This window comes from Gekko japonicus, unplaced genomic scaffold, assembly GCF_001447785.1.
Source record: "Gekko japonicus isolate JY-2015 unplaced genomic scaffold, Gekko_japonicus_V1.1 scaffold2223, whole genome shotgun sequence".
Classification (NCBI taxonomy): Eukaryota; Metazoa; Chordata; class Lepidosauria; order Squamata; family Gekkonidae; genus Gekko; species Gekko japonicus.
Genome location: NW_015172072.1, coordinates 95,673 through 115,130, shown reverse-complemented (window position 1 = coordinate 115,130; position 19,458 = coordinate 95,673). Strand labels below are relative to the sequence as shown.

The window sequence follows — 19,458 nt, the reverse complement described above, 5'->3', positions numbered from 1 at the left end:
AAAGCACCAACGTTGGCAGTATGATTCCTAGAGGTTTTGCCGCCTCCTGCCAATTCAGCTGCCCTAGAACAATCCCCAGTTTGGGGAAACCAAGCTGATGCATGGGAAATTAGTGCCTCTGTGGCAATTAGTATCTCTCCGGGGACAGGCTGTGGCTCAGCGGTAGAGCATCTGCTTGGCATGTAGAAGGCCCCCGGATTAATTCCCCAGCAAGTCCAGTAAGAATCAGCTTGTAGGCAGTGTTCCCTCTAAGCTGAGTTAGTGTGAGCTAGCTCACGGGTTTTTAGCCTCCGGCTCACACATTGTCTGTCTCAGCTCAGGAAGGGACGGCTCCAGAGCCAGCTAATTTATGCAGCAGCCAAGTCGCCGGCTCTCAGCTTTAATGCCAGGAGCTCACCAAGTAGCATTGTTGCTCACAAGACTCCACAGCTTGGAGGGAGCATTGCAGGTGACGTGAAAGACTTCCACCGGCGACCTGGAGAGCTGCTGTCAGTCTGAGTGGACGATACTGACCCTTGATGGACCGAGGGTCTGATTCAGTATAAGGCAGCCACAGGTATTCGGGGGGAGCTCGTTGGGCTTTTTAGGAAGCCCGTGCTTGAGGGAGTTTGGGAGGCCGCTTGGGAAGGGAGTTTTCCACTCCCTCCATTAGGGGCTGGCTCTCGTTCGTCTTCACCGGTCCTGCGCTTCCCAGGTCAACAGCCCATCTCTTCAGCCCCTAGGGGGCGGCAGTTTCTTGGGTATACCCCTCTGTTTTGCCTGTCATCTGCCCATTCCGCCATCATCGGAGGGAGGGGACAGTTTTTATAACTGGCAAGATAATTGTAGTAATTAGTCTGGGCCGGGACAAGTGGCAGGAGCCTCGCCGCTTACTGGGCATATTCTCGTTTCAACACTCTTTAAGGGCAGCCCCAAGCAGAGCACATTGCAGTAGTCTAGATGTCACCACGGCATGGATCACAGTGGCTAGAGCGGACAGACCCGGAAACGGATGCGGCTGGTAACGCCAGCACTCCGAGCCACCGCAGCCGCCTGGTTTTGTAAGATGACCACTGTATCGAGTAGCGCCTCCCCCAAAAATGTGAATGTGGCTTTTCAAGGAGAGTATAACCCCCGTCCAAGGCAGGAGAGGTCTGAAGTCCCTGGTCTGCCTTTCTGCTAACCCACCGAACCTCTGTCTTCTCATGTGCTCGAGGGGCGCCTGGGGATGTGGTAAACTCTACGCAACAAGAAAAGCCTTTAGAGGTGAGCAGACTGGCACACCACTGCTGTTGGTATGAGCCAAGAGTGCCTTTTCCCTCTCTCCTCTCAGCCAGTTTGGTGTAGTTAAGTGTGTGGACCCTAATCTGGGAGAATCGGGTTTGATTCCCCACTCCTCCGCTTGCAGCTGCTGGGTGACCTCGGGTCAGTCACAAGTTCTCTCAGAGCTGTTCTCTCAAGAGCAGTCCTCCAAAGAGCTCTCTCAGCCCCGCCTGCCTCACGGGGGGTATCTGTTGTGGGGAGGGGGAAGGGAGAGGAGTTTGTAAGCCGCTCTGAGACTCCGAGTGAAGGGCGGGGTATAAATCCAATCTCCTCCTCCTCCTCCTCCTCCTCTTCTTCTTCCTCTTCTTCCTCTTCTTCTCCTCCTCCTCCTTCTCCTCCTCCTTCTCCTCCTCCTCCTCCTCCTCCTCCTGTTCCTCTGACTCCAAGGGAGCCCGGACCATGCTGGGCCCACCCGCCCGGCTCACTCTCTTCCTCTCCGTTGGCAGGTTCTCATGGAAACCCTCGGTGCCTTGGGTGCTCAGTGCCGGTGGGCTGCCTGCAACATCTACTCCACCCTCAACGAAGTGGCTGCCGCCCTGGCCGAGAGTGGTAAGGATTCAGCCGCCTCCTAGACAGAGCTCTCTTAAAAGGTCAGCGGTATAGCGGCCAAAGAGTGATTGGGCGGGAGCTCGGGACACTTCCGGGTCAAAGGAAAGGAACTTACACCTCAGGGAGAGAACCTTCCCTGTATCTCAGGGGGAAAGCGACTTCCTGACTATGGTTTTGCTGTTGCCAGGGCTTCTGGTATTTTGAATTCTTAATGTTTTGTGTATTCACCCTGTGGCTTTGTGCCTCTGTTGCACGTTGGCCCAGAGCCTGGCGCAAGCTAGGATGGGGCGATTAATAAATCAAATACATTTATTTCTTTATTTACTTATTTATTTTTGGGGTATTTTCGGTGGCGGCTCCTACCTGGTGGAAGGAGCTCCCGGAAGAGATCCGGGCCCTACGGGACCTTTCTCAGTTCCACAGGGCCTGCAAGACGGAGCTCTTCCGCCAGGCCTTTGAGTAGGAGCCGCCGCCACCACTATTCCACCTCCGCCTCCTGGGCACTGTCGTATTACCATCATGATTGTTTGGTCCCTATGGGGGGAGCAAGGTGCCTGGGCACGGATTGGATGATAAGATCTCAGGGAGCTGCTATGGAGGTTAAGATCTACCCATCTTGGTTAAATCTGTGTTGCAAATTTGTTACTGTATTTTATTGTCATTTATTGTTTTTAAACTATGTGTTCATTGTTGTAACCTTGGCACATGGTGCCCTTGTCGGCCGCCCTGAGCCTTCGGGGTAGGGCAGGATATAAATCCAAATATAAATATAAATAAATAAATATTTATTCATTCGATTTCTTGGCCTCCCTCCCCGCGAACGGGCTCAGGGCGGCTAACATCAGGGCACGCATGCCGGTACATAAAAACAGGATAAAAACAAATAGTTACCAAATTTACAAAATAAACTGCTCCAAGATGGTCCAAGATAGCAGTCTTCCATTTAGTAGATGGTATCAGGAGGGTGCCCAGATCACCGCAGACTGTGACAGCAGCCAAGAAATTAAAAGACGCCTGCTCCTTGGGAGGAAAGCGATGGCGAACCTAAACAGCCTGATAAAAAGTAGAGACATCACCCTGCCAACAAAAGTCCGCATGGTCAAAGCAATGGTATTCCCAGTAGTCATGTATGGCTGCGAGAGTTGGACTGTAAGGAAGGCTGAGCGCCGAAGAATAAATTCTTTTGAACTATGGTGCTGGAGAAGACTCTTGAGAGTCCCTTGGACTGCAAGAAGAACAAATCAGTCAATCCTAAAAGAAATCAACCCTGACTGTTCCCTGGAAGGCCAGATAATGAAACTGAAGCTCAAATACTTTGGCCACCAAAGGGAGAAGGGAGCACTCCCTGGAGGAGAAGACCCTGATGCTGGGAAAGATTGAAGGTCAAAGAAGACGGGGACGGCAAAGGATGAGATGGTTAGACAGCGTCATCGATGCAACGAACATGAAATTGAGCCAACTTCAGAGGACGGCGGAAGACCGGAAGGCCTGGAGGGAGCTGGTCCACAGGGTCACGAAGAGTCGGACTCGACTGTGCGACTGAACAACAACAACATCAGGAGGGTATTTAAACAGATGTCAACTCAGTGGCCTCCATGCGCCATAGTGCTGCAGTTTGTTTGTCGCCAGGCCATTCCAATACTCCGCTGTTACCAAACTCGATGTTGGTGGTGGTAGTGGTGGTGGTGGCGGCGGCTCCTAATCGAAAGCCTGGCGGAAGAGCTCCGTCTTACAGGCCCTGCGGAACTGTGCAAGGTCCCGCAGGGCCCTGATCTCTTCCAGGAGCTCCTTCCACCAGGTAGGAGCCGCCACCGAAAAGGCCTTGGCCCTAGTACCAGCAAGCCTGGCCTTCTTAGGGCCTGGGGTCACCAGCAGATGTTGTGTCACCGACCGTAGTGCCCTTGGGGGCAATGTTCCCTCTAAGCTGTGGAGTCTTGTGAACAGAAATTTTTCTTTGTGAGCTCCTGGCATTAAAGTCGTGGACGAGCTATTTGGCTGCTGCAGAAATCAGTTTGCTCTGGAGCCCCGTCCTTCCTGAGCCGAGACAAAAATGTGTAAGCTGGAGGCTGGAAAACTGTGGGCTAGCTCACACTAACTCAGCTTAGAGGGAACACTAATAATTTTTTAAAAAACCCTCCAGGATCCCTGGCCAAACTGGCCTGGAGGGGAAAATGCTGCCTGGCTCCAAAGTGGCGATCGGCATTTCCCTCACGCTTTCAATACTGTGTGTAAACGTGTATGATTCACATTTGACAGAGAACCTGAAACTAGGAAGCAGCAGCTATTTCTGAAGACCGTGGAGCACAACAGTCATGGTCTTCCACGTCCGTAGCATCCCGTACCATGTTCTTCTTGCTGTTGTCCAGAGCGCACACCTTATACATGAGTCTGACACTCTCCCTCTCTCTTTCTTACACGTGCAGGATTTTCTGTTTTTGCCTGGAAAGGAGAGTCCGAGGATGACTTCTGGTGGTGCATCGATCGCTGTGTCAACGTTGAGGGGTGGCAGCCCAACATGGTGAGTCCCAGAGCAGAGCGCCAATGAAAAGCCCTTGGGAATCTAATTGGGAATGCCAGGCTCCTGGTTGGCACCCCCCCCCATCTTTGGGGGGGTGCCAACATTGTGTCCAAGTGAAAACCTCAAATGGATCGTCAGCATGTCGGTCGACACTCTAGAAACTCTACTGTATTGCCATAGAGTTTGTAGAGCGTCGACTAATGTTGTGTCATGTCGTGTCTGGGTTTTCACCTTGAAGTGATGTTGGCATATGGGGGTGACATCATCTCCCCCCCCCCCCCCCCCGTTTCACCTGCCAGTCCGAGAGGCGAGGGTGGGGGGGTGAGTCTACTGGTGGAGAGTGCCCGTCCGAAGCAGGCACTTGGCGTTCCTGAGTCTGATAAATGGGCATCCAATGAAGCCGATGGGCAGTAGTTTCAGGACAGACAAAAGGAAACGCTTCTTTATGCCGTGTGGGATTTGCCACCACGAATGTAGTGATGGCCATGACTTTAAAAGGGGATTAGATGGGTTACTGGAGAGAGAGGTCCATCAGTGGCTACTAGCCATGGTGACCTTGGGCAAGCCATAGTTCTAGCACAGCTGTCCTTGAAGGAGCAGTTCTGTCAGAGCTCTCTCAGCCCCACCGACCTCACAGGGTGTCTGTTGTGGGGAGGGGAAGGGAAAGGAGTTTGTCAGCCGCTCTGAGACTCCTTTGGGTAGTGAAGGGCCATGGGGTATAAATCCAATCTCCTCTTCTCTCAAGAGCAGTTCTCAAGAGAGCTCTCTCAGCCCCACCTGCCTCCCAGGGTGTCTGTGATGGGGAGGGGAAGGGAAAGGCGTTTGTGAGCCGCTCTGAGACTCCTTTGGGTAGAGAAGGGCCATGGGGTATGAATCCAATCTCTTCTTCTCTCAAGAGCAGTTCTCAAGAGAGCTCTCTCAGCCCCACCTGCCTCCCAGGGTATCTGTGGTGGGGAGGGGGAGGAGTTTGTAAGCTGCTCTGAGTCTCCGAGTGAAGGGCGAGGTGTAAATCCAATTTCTCCTCCTCCTCCTCCTCTTCCTCCTCCTAAGAAGCTGCCTTATACTGAATCAGACCACTGTTTTCTACTCAGACTAGCAGTGGCTCTCCAGGGTCTCAGGCAGAGGTCTTTCACATCACCTACCTGGTCCTTTTAGCGGCTGGGATGGACTTGACAATTTCTGCATGCAAAGCAAAAGCTCCACCACAGTGCCTCTCCCAGTAAGGTGCTCTAAGACTCCGAGTGAAGGGTGGGGTATAAATCCAGCTCTTCTTCTTCTTGGTGCTCAGGGAGCAACAGTGGACTTGATGGACGATTGGCCTGATCCAACATGGCTTCTCTTACATTCTTGGTGCCGAGAAAGGCCATCCCTCGGCCCGCCCAGGAGCCAGACATTCCCCGGTTGCAGTAAGCCGCCTTCTTTCCCAGAAGGGTGTATGGGAACTTTGCCCAAAGGGGCCTGTTTGCGTATTTCCATATTTTTTTAAAGAAAGGTTATGCAACCCTCTTAATTAAATGAAGATTAATGAGGTCGGGACCGACTGGTGGGGAGGGGAAGGCAGAACGTGCTTTCTATCCCACGGCTTTTCCCCAGCCTGCTTGTCCCTTGAACTTTTTTTAAGGTCATTTGAAAGCCAGGAGTTGCTGGTCCGTCCCTGATCTCTCTCAGGCTGATCCCGCATGGCTGAATTCAACGCCTGTCCTCATTAGCGGGGCGAGGCAGGGCAGACCCCACCGAAAGAGGCAGAGCGCTTCACATTTTGACCTATGCGCCCAGCAGTTTGAAGGGCGAGGTTTCCCCTTGCAGGGGCTCCCTTGAGCTTCTAGGCGGCTTCTGGCAGAAATGTCTTGATGCACCCTGTTAGAAAGCCAGAGCTGCTCCCGCAGGCTGCGGCCTCTGGAGGAAACCTCTTTGGGGTTTTTTTGTTGTTTTTTAAAAATTTTATTTTCCAAAACTACAAGAAAGTAAGGGAGGGGAAACTATAAACTACAGGAGAAAGTAAAGAAAAGCCACTAAAAACCCAAGAGGTGGTGGTCATATTATGGTTACAGTAAGGTAGCTTTAAGTAAAAAAAATAATTTGTTACATTGAAGGTGATCGTTAAAGTCGCTTTAAAAGTCCTTTCGAACTGCTGGGTTGGCAGGAACTGGGGGCAGAGACGGGCGCTCACTCTGTTACGCGGCACTCGGGTCTCGAACTGCTGAACTACCGTCCTTCCGGTCTGCAGCTCAGCGTCTTAACCTCTGAGCCACCGCTGATATATGTCAGAGGTAGCAAGCAGTTACTATAGATCAGTTTGATCTGTCTGTCAGACCTAGCTGTCAAACTAGTAATCATGTAATTACAGCCAGGTGTTTTCTAGCAGGTGTTACTCTTTCAGGGCTTGTTAGAGCTAGTGATTACATCACCCTGCTAGAGATTGGCTGGGGTTTGGCATAATAGCTATCAGCTTAGTAAGCTGGATGGGGACTCAGTTCTCATAGACTAAGGCACGACATGCTGTTCAATAGCCTGTAAGTATCTCTGTATATATTCACCTTTACAACTATATAAACTCTCTGTGCACCTTCATAAATGGTCAGTCTCCCGCTTCTTATTTACAACACCCAATAGTTCCGTCTATACCTTGTGGGTAATAGGCCCTCATGGGCCTCTGCTCCATATGTTTAACCAGTCCCCTCTTGAAGCTGTCTATGCTTGTAGCTGCCGCCACCACTTCTTGAGGGACTGTGGAAGAGGCTCACTGGAAGAGCCTCTGTTTTGCATGCAGAAGGTCCCGGGTTCAATCCCTGGCATTTTCAGTTAAAACGACCAGGCAGGAGGTGATACGAAAGACCTGGTGAACCACTGCCACCCCAAGGAGACAATACACGACCTTGGTGGAGCCAGGGGTCTGATTCAGTATGAGGCCGCTTCATGTGTGCGTTCGTCAAAACGTCTGAATTCTTCATGTGAAGCAGACGCAGTATACACACCCCATCTCTCCATGGGGATCATGCATCGAGGGAGCGCTCCTATGGCCAGCAGCAGGATTTCTCATTTAGCGCTGGAAAACTCACTCCTCCTCTTTCCAAACAAATTGATTTTTGCATTTCTGCTTTTCCGTTTTGAAATTCCATTTCCCCCAAACGGTCATTCACTGTTTTGCCCATCTGAAGCTCGGAATGCTCACGTCTCCACCGACGCTCCCTCTAAGCTGTAGTCTGGTGAGCGGAAGTTCTACTTTGTGAGCTGCCAGCATTGAAGTTGTGAGCGAGCGATTGGGCTGCTGCACAAATCAGTTTGCTCTGGAGCCCCTCCTTCCTGAGCGGAGACAGAAATGTGTGAGCCGGAGGCTAAAGAAGCTGTGAGCTAGCTCACACTGACTCAGCTTAGAGGGAACACTGGTCTCCACTGTCTGCTTCGTGCAACTGACAACACTTTACAAGGAGCATTCCGTAAAACTTGGTTGCACCATTTAGTGAGAGTCAGAGATGGCTGAGCTGTGAAGAGGCAGGACTTGTGCCTTTTGACTGGGGAGAAGAAAGCCACCTCTCCTGTGGAGCTGCTAGTTGGCACTGCACACAGTCAGGCTCAGGAGCAAGGAGTCCTGGTAAGTTCCTAGCAAGAAAACAAGGGCGCCCCCTGCAACAGGCCTTTCTTTCCTACATGCCCAAGGCAAGTCTCTTGTCTTTGGATGTGGGATGCTTTATACTTTTTCAAGGGCTCTCCCAGAGTATTAGTTTGTTGGATTTCTCAGTCCCAACTTATTTTCCAGGTCTAATTATGATTCCTCCCATAAGGATTTTGTGGTTTTATTTGACGTGGAGGAATGCCATGGCCAGGACAACCCTTCCTTATCCTCTCTGTGCATTTTATATCCAGAGAGAGAGAACCCAGGTAGCTCTCCCAGTTTTTGCTGTACCGCTCAGAGCTGGGTATGCCTGCTATCATGAATAGGCAGGGGTCATTTCCTGCAGGAGCGGAGCTCCGGCAGTAAAGAGCCAAGGGGGCGGGCACATGCAACAAGCCCCACCCCCTGCTCCCCGGAGCCAGGTAAGTTGCAGAGCTCCCCGGTCCAAAACAGTCCAGTGACATCTTCAAGACCAAGTTTTATTCAGGTACAAGCTCTCCCTCCTCTGCGAGGACAGATTTGCACGTCCCCCCCCCACACACACACAATGGCTAGCAATCCAAAACAGTCCAGAGGAGCCTGAGCGGTGGGTGTTGCCTTCTGACACACTTCCGGTGATATCAGGGGGTGTGGCATATACAAATAAGTTATGCTAATGAGTTATGCTAATGAGCTCCTGCACCTCTTTTTCTACGAACTGACCCCTGTGAACAGTTGTATCTGCCACTGAGATGGAACCCCCCCCCCCCCCAAGCTCTCTCAACCAAGGCAGTTTGGTGGTAAACGTGTCCTTTCCCCTGTTTCAGATCTTGGATGACGGCGGAGATCTCACACACTGGATTTACAAGAAGTACCCCAACATGTTTAAGAAGATCAAGGGGATCGTAGAGGAGAGCGTCACCGGAGTCCACAGGTAAATAATGTGCCCGTCTTTGTGTCGGGCAGTTCTTAGGGTGAGCCCCGGAGAGTGGGCTCCCACTTTGAAGCCTTGTGCTTCAGCTCAAGTTGATTGGGATGCAGAGCCTCAGAATGTCACTTTATGAGACGTTGAAGGTGGCAGGAGATGCGCAACGTCAGCAGCTTCAGGATCCCAGTTTTTGGGGGGTGCAGCTTGAGAAGCTTTGACCAGGCTCGCAGGTTCCACGCTTGGTCTCCGCGTGTGCCCCGCAGGGACCTGAATGTCTGAGTCTTTGTCCTTGCAAGCCACCGCGGTCACCGCCTCTCATTCCCACTCGAGTCCGGCACGATGACTTGATCTGTGAACCAGTGTTCCCTCTAAGCTGAGTTAGTGTGACCTAGCTCACAGTTTTTTAGCCTCTGGCTCACACATTTTTGTCTTGGCTCAGGAAGGATGGCTCCAGAACAAACTAATTTACGCAGTAGCCAACTCACTTGCTCACAACTTTAATGACAGTAGGTCACAAAGTAGATTTTTTTTGCTCACAGGACTCTACAGCTTAGCGGGAACATTGCTGTGAACCCCAGACTGGTCAGAACTGGCCCCAAGTGGGTAAATGTAAGATCTGGTCTTAAGTAACCATATGGAGATCGTCTGAGGGTAGCCACGTTGGCCCGCCGTGGACCAAGACGGGTGGCCGTGTGCATCGTGTCCGTAGCAGTCGAAAAGAGCAAGAGTCCAGGAGCACCTTAAAAACTGATAACATTTATGGCAGGGCCTGAGCTTTGGTGAGTCGCTGCTCAATTCTTCAGATGCAGCTAGAATGGGAGTCCATCTGTCCTTATCTCAGAAGGCTGATGGATTTCCATTCTGCATGGCTACACGTGGTGCCTTCCATGGAGATAGATCAAGGTGTGGGTAGTAATAATAATAATAATAATAATAATACTTTCCATTTATTAATCGCTTTCCCCAGTGGGCTCAAAGCGATGTACAGTTACTCAGTATAGACAAGGGACTAACAATGTTTGTAGGGGAAAGGGAAGACAACATCTATTCATTTTAATTGCATGTGCCGTCACTCCCCGGTGTAGACGTCTTCTGGCTGGCTCCGTCATTTTCCTGCACGGCTGCTTGCTGGCCAGGCTTCAGGACCCGTATGTCGATCGCCACACTGCCACCGCCTGGCCGGAACATCCATTGCAGGAGTTCTTTTCGTAGCCGAGAAGCTGTTTCGCATTACAAGCCTGTAGTTGTGTTTGTGGCAGCAGAAAAGAGCAAGAGTTCAGGAGCCCCTTAAAGACTAACAAAATTGGTGTCAGGGGGTTTGCTTTTGTCAGTCCCTGCTCACTTCTTCAGATACAGTTAGAATGGGAGTCCATCCGTCCTTGTATCACAGGGCTGATGGATTTCCTTTCTGTACGGCTGCACGTGGTGCCGCCCATGGAGACAGATCAGGATGGGTGGTTGTGTTAGTCTGTCTGTAGCCGTAGAAACGAGCCAGAGTCCAGGAGCGCCTTCAGGACTAACAAAATCGGTGGCAGGGGAGTTGCTTTCGGGAGTCACGGCTCACTCCTTCAGATGCGGTCGTTATCATCTTCTCTGAGCAGCAGCACCTCTCCAGAGTCTCAGGCTGTGGTCTTTCACGTCAGCTACTGCCCGATCCTTTTAACTGGAGATACCAGGGATTGAACCCGGGACCTTCTGCATGCCAGGCAGAGGCTCTGCCACTGAGGAGGAGAAGAAGAAGAGATTGGATTTATACCCCACCCTTCACTACCCAAAGGTGTCTCAGAGCGGCTCACAAACTCCTTTTCCCTTCCCCTCCCCACAACAGACACCCTGGGAGGTAGGTGGGGCTGAGAGAGCTCTGACACAAACTGCTCTTTTTCAAGAACAGGTCTTATCAGAATTACGGCTTGCCCAAGGTCATCCAGCCAGGTGCAAGTGGAGGAGTGGGGAATCACACCCGGTTCTCCCAGATTAGAGTCCGCGCACTTAACCACGACACCAAACTGGCTCTTGCGGCTTACAAACTCCTTCCCCTTCCCCTCCCCACAACAGACACCCTGTGAGGCAGGCGGGGCTGAGAGAGCTCTTTCGAGGACTGCCCTTGAGAGAACAGCTCTGACAGAACTATGGCTTGCCCAAGGTCACCCAGCAGCTGCAAGTGGAGGAGTGGGGAATCAAACCTGGTTCTCCCAGATTACAGTCCGCACACTTAACACTTAACCACTACATCCTCTCCAAGCTGGTTGTATGGGGAAGGGGACTTGGCTCGGACGAGTGCATGACTTTCCTGAAGAAGGTCCTGGGTTAAATCCCTGGGATCATTGGTTTTAAGGGTTTCAGCTGTTGGGAAGGACCTTTCACTCCCTGTGACCGTAAAGACCCACAACCACCAGAGCAGGGAACTCCATTGGAGCCTGGCTGGACTCATAGGAGTGTCGTACATATTCTCCCTTAGTACTTGCAGAAAAATCCAGATTTTTTGGACATCAGTATTAACACATATAAACACCGTAACTGGCTACACACTACCAGAGAGTCCCCAACTAGTCCTATTAAACCTTTGGCAGGAGTTAAATGTTCCCAAGATATGATGTGAGCTCGTTTTGATGTTAATTCTGGCCGCAAAGAACGTTATAGCCACAGATTGGAAGATGCCAAACTCCCCTTCAATAGAAGCCTGGTATTCTAAAATAGCAAAAGGCATTAGGAGATCAGAAAACCCCTTGGCTACATCGGACTACCTGGAGAAATTGTACCCTTTTTTTTGGAAAAATGTTGTTTTGATCGAGAAAACCCGAATTCTTTTGAAAAAAAAAGAAATAGTGAATTTATAGCCCTGTTGTAATAATAAAAGAGATAATGTTGCAGAGAACTATATATTGACAAAACTCAGCGTTAGGTAGTGAAAGCTGGTTGTTTATTTTTGTTCTACTATTATTGTATTATTGTTGTGTTTGTTGAAATAATAAAAACTTTTTTAAAAAAACCCAAGACAACAACATACATATGTATGTATGTATTCTCCCTTAGTATTGAACTCTAGGAAATTTTGGAGTTATAGCCCTGCTGGTGGACCTCCTGATGGTCCCTGGGTTTTGGCCACTGTGTGTCACAGAGTGTTGGACTACATGGGCCATTGCCCTGTTCCAACACGGCTTCTCCTGTGTTCTTATGTCTGGGGGGGGGTGCTCTGTATTCTTGGTGCTTGTTTGGTACAGCGGGAGGGCCTCTGGAGTTCTGGCCCCGCTGGTGGACCTCCTGATGGTCCCTGGGTTTTGGCCACTGTGTGTCACAGAGTGTTGGACTACATGGGCCATTGCCCTGTTCCAACACGGCTTCTCCTGTGTTCTTATGTCTGGGGCAGTGGTGCTCTGTATTCTTCGTGCATGTTTGGCAACAGCGGGAGGGCCTCTGGAGTTCTGACCCTGCTGGTGGACCTCCTGATGGTCCCTGGGTTTTGGCCACTGTGTGTCATAGAGTGTTGGACTGGATGGGCCATTGGCCTGTTCCAACATGGCTTCTGTTATGTTCTTATGTCTGGGGCAGTGATGCTCTGCATTCTTGGTGCTTGGGGGGGGGCAACAGTGGAAGGGGGCTTCTGGAGTTCTGGCCCCACTGCTGGACCTCCTGTTGGCACCTGGTATTTTTGGCCACTGTGTGGCACAGACTGGATGGGCCTTTGGCCTGACTCAGCGTGTCTTCTCTCACGTCCTCCTGCTCTAGAACAGTAACTCAGTTTCGTTTGGCAGTTTCGTGTTCCTTTTTTGCTGCTAATCCCAGGTCTGATTACTAGTCGCATTTCCAAGAAACGTGGCTGGTGGGTGCAGAGGTAGGCATGCCTATTGTTCTCTATTCTGCCGACGACAGAGGCCCAGGAGAGACTGTGACGGCACGAAGAGCGGATCCACATGGTTGCTTTCCCTGCCAACGTCCCGATATAATAGCGTGTTCCAGTTGACTCCTTGCGGGAGCCGTGCGAGATTAAGCAGCACCAAGCTGTGGCTTTCACTTTCTCCTTCTCGTGCGAGGGGGCTTCCCATCCCCCTCGGGTTCCTTTCTCTGCCCCTTTTGGATCTGCACACGTCCCTTGGCCTGGAAAGACAATGTACGATCTGGGACTCCGGGTGACTGTGTGTTAGTCACCGGTGTGTTCAGCCAACGAAGTACTTTCCTGGGGAGAATTGTTCTTTGCTTAGCTATGCCACAGGGATTCAGAGTGGGGCAGCTCTTAAATTCTAGAGCAGGGGTGTCGAACTCGTTTGTTATGAGGGCCGGACCTGACATAAATGAGACCTTGTTGGGCTGTCTGTCGGTCCGTCATAAAATGTAATCCCAGGTAGCGGAGATATAAACTCTATAAAGGATACAAGCGCAAAGGGTGTTTTTTTACTTAAAATAACAACATGCTCAAAACATTAGCACACTTGCGATATTTTGTTCATTTAACAGTGTTCTGATAACCGACGCTTCTTGCTCTGAATTATCACATCAAAATGTCTGTGCCGTTGCAGTCTTGTGTCAACATTCCCCTTTGCCCGGGGAGTGGCGCCCCCGGTGGCCGTAGTGCCGAGGAAGAGTGTGGCGGTGTGCGACGGGCGGTCTCAGTGGCTGGAGAGGTTTCAGCAAAGGGGGGTAGAGTAGGGCCTCAGACCGGCAGGGGACGGGGTTTGAGTGCACCCCTTTTGTCCCTCTGCCTGCACGCCGTTCCCTTCTCCGTTCTCTCTCTCTTTCCTTGCTGCTTCTCTTTCTCTCATCCTTCGCGTGCTTCGTCCTCCCTGGCCCTCTCTTTCCCCCACTTTTTATTCCCTCCTCTCCATCCCTGGAACCGCCCCTCTGCCCCCGTGGTCTTGGCCCGGCCTCCCCTCATAAGCTTTGACGCCGTCGGTGCGTTTCCCGGCAGTGCGTGGATCCACCGGCTGCGGCCTCGGCGGCCTCTGGGCCACGTCGCCAGCACCACCCTGCTGCTCCAGCCTCCCAGGGAGGGCCCGTGACCCAAGCTCCGTCCCGCCCTGCTCCCGCTCGCCTGGACGCCGTGGCGAGCCCCTCTCCCGCTGCCTGGCACGGCCAGGGTTGGGGGGCTTTGATGCTCCGTCTCCTCCTTCCTCTTCCGTAGGCCGGCTTGGCTGCTCCCTCTCTCCGTGCCGCCCGCCCGCCAGTAAGCCTGGGCGTGATGTCCCTCCCGGGGTTGTCGGGGGTCTGTTCCTTGCCGCTTGCGGGGTCCGCAACCCTCGGAGCGTGACATCTTGAGTATGCTGTTCAGGTGTGTATCCGATGATGCAGCAGCAGCAGCAGAACTGGAAGAAGAAGCAGGAGACAGCCAGTTCCACTGCAGGCCTGACAGAAGCCCTCCGGGGGCCTGATCCGGCTCCCGGGCCGCATGTTTGACACCCCTGTTCTAGAGGGTTCTGAGTTGTTTGGCTGGGTGAGGATCAATGCGTAGTGAAGCAAACACCAACTTCTCTGGGGATGAGCCCCGCGGTCTTCAGCTGGCACTTCCTGGTCCCTCCAGTCCGGGAACATCTACCGTGCTGGTCAGTTGATTGGCTGTAGAGGAATCAGAGGAAAGCTTTGGCTGACTTCGCATCTGATTTTTAAAATTTTTGTCCCCCTTACAACAGATTGTACCAGCTCTCCAAGGCAGGCAAGCTGTGCGTCCCGGCGATGAACGTCAACGACTCCGTCACCAAACAGAAGTTTGACAACCTCTACTGCTGCCGGGAATCTATTCTAGACGGGTGAGTGTCGCGCTGCGGAACGAAAACCCTGGAGGGCTTTGTGATCTAATGATGGCCGCGGAGGCATGAGAGATTGTGGCTGACCAGCGCAGGCTACTGTTCTGTGGCCCCATATTCTAAGGAGGGAGGGGGGGAATTGTGTTTTATTCATTTATAGTTTTATTCATTTTTATTCATTTGCCAAAGTTACATCCTGCCTTTCTGCCCCCCCCCGGGCCCCCCCAAGGCAGCTAGCAATTCAAAACGTACGCGATCGAATCAGATTTTAAAACCATTAAAAATTTTTTTTAAAAATGCGCATCATTAAAACAAATTAAAAACAGAGTTAAAATATGTACAAAGACATAAAGCCAGCCATTAAAGCGTAATGGAACATTCCCTCCATACAAAAATTTCCCTGCACGTAGAAGACATCCTGGGTAGGGGTGGGGGATACTTGGCTAGGACTCTTCTTCCAGACCTGGTAGTTGTCTGTGTGCGGGGAGGTTGGGTTTTTTTTTCTTTTTCTTTTGAGGGTTCCACTTGTAGTTTTGATGCACAAACCTGTGCCCTGTGTGACCCTTTGGCCGAATTGGAATCACACAGTCGGAGTCCTATGAGTTAGATGAATATCTGTTTAATGCATTTAAAATAGGGAATACAGGGGCTGAGTGCCTTAGCACTTCAGCAGTTCCAAGCCGTATTCTGCCATAACCAGGAAGGGGCAGAAAGTCTTATACCACAAATGACATCACATATAGTTTACAAATTAAAAGATCTCTAATTGGAGCCCAGCAGGGAACATCACAGAAGCATCACTTGACTCGGTTTGGTGTCAGTAATTACACTTCCTTGTCTGGTCTCCAGAACAATGCAGAACGCTGAAGAACACTGGCAGGACCCTTTCTGGCCTTGCTGAAGTCAGCCTCATGCCTCGCTTCTGGAGAGCTAGCTGATAAGGGCCGTGACTCGCCTTAAGCTTAGCTCTTGGCAGGCTTCCCAGTACCACATGTTTTGAGAACACGTCCAGAGTTAACCGTCCTTCCATGCGGGCTAAATACCAAAATGTGAATTCACTATGGTCAAACTCTTATGAGGGCGCAGTGACAGCTGTCAACATATAAACATGTCAGAGGAAATGTCAGAACTCACATTCACTTTTCCCATGTCCTACCGTTTGGAGAGGGCGTGGCCCAGACAGAGGCCCCTCTGGTGGGGACCAGGCCATAGCACTTGTGCTGAAAATATTTCATTTATTTGTTAGTAGCGTATACATCCTGCCCTTGCACTTTAAAAAAGCACCCAGGAAGGCATACAAGAGTCAAATTGAAGAATGCATGTATGGCCCTGTCCACACACAGGATTTGCTGCGCTAAGGGCACAAATGTCAGGCGGATTTTCGGTGCGTGATCACACCACAACATCTGGGAAGCGTAGCGCACCCGTGGCATCCCGCCGAAGACGCGCAGTGAAAAAGTACACTAGTATCCAGAAAACATGGGGCAGGGGCGGGCGTCTGATCGCGAGAGCGCTAGGATCCCGTGGCATCCGGCGCCCGTCCACGTCCCGTCGCAAATCGGATGTTTTTCGTAAGCGCATGCGAACAAACACGTAGCTGAAAGCAGCGTTGCTCCGCAGAACTGCGCATGCGCACAAACACGAAAACGCTTGCCGTGCCTCCTCTTTGCCACACTCCGGCATTGCCGCGTGATCGCCTCGCAGAACGGGTGGCCCCTCTCAACACCTTCCTCATCGTTTTCGCCATCGGTAAAAATCTGGCTCAACGACTGCCTTCGGACCCATACGCAATACCGTCAGCATAAGAATGTTCAGCTTTTTTTTTTTTACCATACAGTGTGGATTATTAAAAAAAAATCAAGAGGCCAGCCCCTGCCTGGCTCACGTCTCTCCAAATGGGTCGCTCCAAGAAAGAAAATGGAGCAGAACCGCACTCCGGTCCCTGGGGACTGCCGTCTACATTCACCGGAAAGGCGAAGGGAGCTGCCCACTCCCCGCACCGCTAACCTATTTAGTGGTCTGCTAAAAATAGACCGTAATGTAGGGCACAGAAGCGGAGCGGCCGAGTGGAGATTTGGGGGGGGGGGAGTGTTTACTTGCGGCGACCGGCATGCCTTCACCTGGAAACCGCCGCGTCTGTCTAGTCTTCCCCGGGGGAGAGGGCAGGTCATTCCACAGCTGCAGGGGCTCAGGGTTCGAAGGGCACACTCCTCCGGAGACCCACAGTTGGATCTCCCAAGATCCGTTTTCCCTAGAAGGCAAACCAGTGGTCTGGAGAGAGAAGATTTAGGTCAGGAAAGGGTTAGGAGTCCAAAATTCCCTCTAAGCTGAGTTAGGGCGAGCTGGCTCACAGGTTTTCTAGCCTCCAGCTCACATGTTTTTGTCTCAGCTCAGGAAGGACGGCTCCAGGGCAAACTAATTCATGCAGCAGCCAAATCGCTCGCTCACAGCTTTAAGGCCAGTAGCTCACAAAGTAGAATTTCTGCTCACAAGATTCCACGGCTTAGAGGGAACATTGGTTAGGACACCTTCTCTTCCTCGCCCGTAGCCCCTCACCAGTGCCCCGATCTGACCTAATTCGCTGCCTCCTCCCTCTACCTGGCTGCTTTCAAGTGAAAAGAAATCAAGCAGGGGGATCCCATTTATGGATCCCGCCCATAACATGTCTCTTAGCTTTGGGATATCACCGGAGACCCAGAGTCATAGAATCATAGAGCTGGAAGGGACCTCTAGGGTCATCTACTCCAACCCCCCTACACAGTGCAGGAAATTCACAAATATTAGCTGTGGTAGATTTCCCGGGCTGTGTGGCCGTGTTCTTGGCACTGCAGGACCTGACGTTTCGCCAGTAGCTGTGACCGGCATCCTCAGAGGTATAACACAAAAAGATGGAGTACTCTTTATGTCAGGATACTCCCTCTATCTGTGTGAATTCCCTGCATCCCAGGATACTCCCTCTATCTATTTGTGAATTCCCTGCATTGTGCAGGGGGTTGGACTAGATGACCCCGGGGGGATCCCTTCCAACTCTGTGATTCCATGATTCTAAAAGCAGTCAATTATTGCTGGGATGGCCAGATGCCCAGAACCGATACCATGTCCAAGCCCTACATCGGGTACCTTGCAAGCCAAAGAGACTGGGTGTTTGCTACTTAGCTTGGGCTCAGTTGCACATTACCCATGGCTTCATCGCCAGCTGATTCTCCTCCATCCCAGAGATGTTTAAAATGCAGGGCCGATTCACTCGTTCCGAGATAAACCTGCACGGCAGGTCCTTCGGTGTAAGACCGTGCAGAAATCCCATGTGTGGATGATAGAATACGACTTTCATGTGCGTGGAGTTTTTCACAGCATGTTACATGAGAAACCAGAACAATGGACCTCTCTCAAATGCCGGCCAAGAAGAGCCGTCTCCTGTCAGGAAGTTCCTAGCTTGTGAAAACCAACCATTCTTCTGTGGTTTACGCAGTAGACAGTGTTTGCACTTGGTGTTACCTTTTTGTCCAGCAGTGAGGCTTATGTGAGGCTCTAATGTGGGAGAACTGGGTTTGATTCCCCACTCCTCCACTTGCAGCTGCTGGATGACCTGGGGCAAGCCGTAGTTCTGATAAGAGCTGTCCTCTCAAGGACAGTTCTGGAAAGAGCTCTCTCGGCCCCACCTACCTCACAAGGTGTCTGTTGTGGGGAGGGGAAGGGAAAGGAGTTTGTAAGCCACTCTGAGACTCCTTTGGGTAGTGAAGGGTGGGGTATGAATCCAGTCTCCTCTTCCTCCTCCTCCTCCTCCTCCTCCTCCCTTCTTCTCCACCACAGTGTTCTGCCATTTACTGCCTGAAGCTGCTAACATCAAGTTTCTCCAACTTTAATTCTCTCTCTTCCCCCCTCAGCCTTAAAAGAACAACGGACATGATGTTTGGAGGCAAGCAAGTGGTGGTCTGTGGTTACGGAGAGGTAAGACGGATTTTGTCGCTTGGAGCAAATGATGCATGCTGTGTCTGTCTGACAGCAAAGGAGTTCCTTCTCATTGGGCCTGGTTCTCCGACCCATCCCGCTCATCGCAGCGGGGAGGGACGAGCGTGTTCCTGGCCCTCAGCAGCTGAGAAAGGGTCCAGTGTTCCCTCTGAGCTGAGTCAGTGTGAGCTAGCTCACAGTTTTTTAGCCTCCAGTTCACGGATTTTTGTCTTCGTTCAGGAAGGACGGCCAAACCGCCCACTCACAACTTGAATGCCAGTAGCTCACAAAGTAGGATTTTTGCTCACAAGACTCCACAGCGTAGAGGGAGCATCGGCAAGGGTCTTGCGTCTCCTTCCTGCGGGGCTTGCTTTGGACCTGATCAGTGGCAAGAATTTGATTGGGGGGGGGTTGACTTTACCTTCCCCTGAGAAACAAAAATACTTCAAATTGGCTCTTGCTTCTCAGGCAGCTCTAAGAATGGGCTCTCTCCTTTTAGAGTTTTCGCTTTGAATGTTAGGGCATCCCTAAATGTGTGTGTCGAAGTGTGGACGCAGAGACACTCGAGTTTCTGAGCCTCACTTTATGCCCGGACAGGGGGGCTGATTCTCCCCAAATTCCCAGCCCAGGGATCGATCCATCTGTCTGTCTGTCTGTCTGTCTCTCTCTCTGTGTCTCTCTCTCTATCTATCTCTCTATCTCTCATCTATCCATCTATCATCTCTCTCTCTCACTCTCTCTCTCTCTCTCTCTCTCTCTCTCTCTCTCTCTAGCTATCTCTCATGTATCCATCTATCTATCATCTCTCTCTCTCTCTCTCTCTCTCTCTCTCTCCATCTATCTATCCATCTATCCATCTATCTATAGATTTATATCCCGCCCTTCC

The 19,458-nt window shown here is 51.4% G+C and overlaps 1 protein-coding gene across 1 annotated transcript in view; it reads left to right on the top strand.

The window, feature by feature from the left end:
• AHCYL2 (adenosylhomocysteinase like 2) overlaps window positions 1–19,458 on the top strand; it is a 53,044-nt gene that overhangs the window by 13,447 nt on the left and 20,139 nt on the right. The window contains exons 4-8 of the mRNA XM_015420859.1: window positions 1,749–1,851; window positions 4,275–4,369; window positions 8,789–8,895; window positions 14,511–14,627; window positions 18,509–18,572. Of these exons, the coding sequence (XP_015276345.1) occupies window positions 1,749–1,851; window positions 4,275–4,369; window positions 8,789–8,895; window positions 14,511–14,627; window positions 18,509–18,572 (486 nt within the window). The remainder of the gene's footprint in view (window positions 1–1,748; window positions 1,852–4,274; window positions 4,370–8,788; window positions 8,896–14,510; window positions 14,628–18,508; window positions 18,573–19,458) is intronic.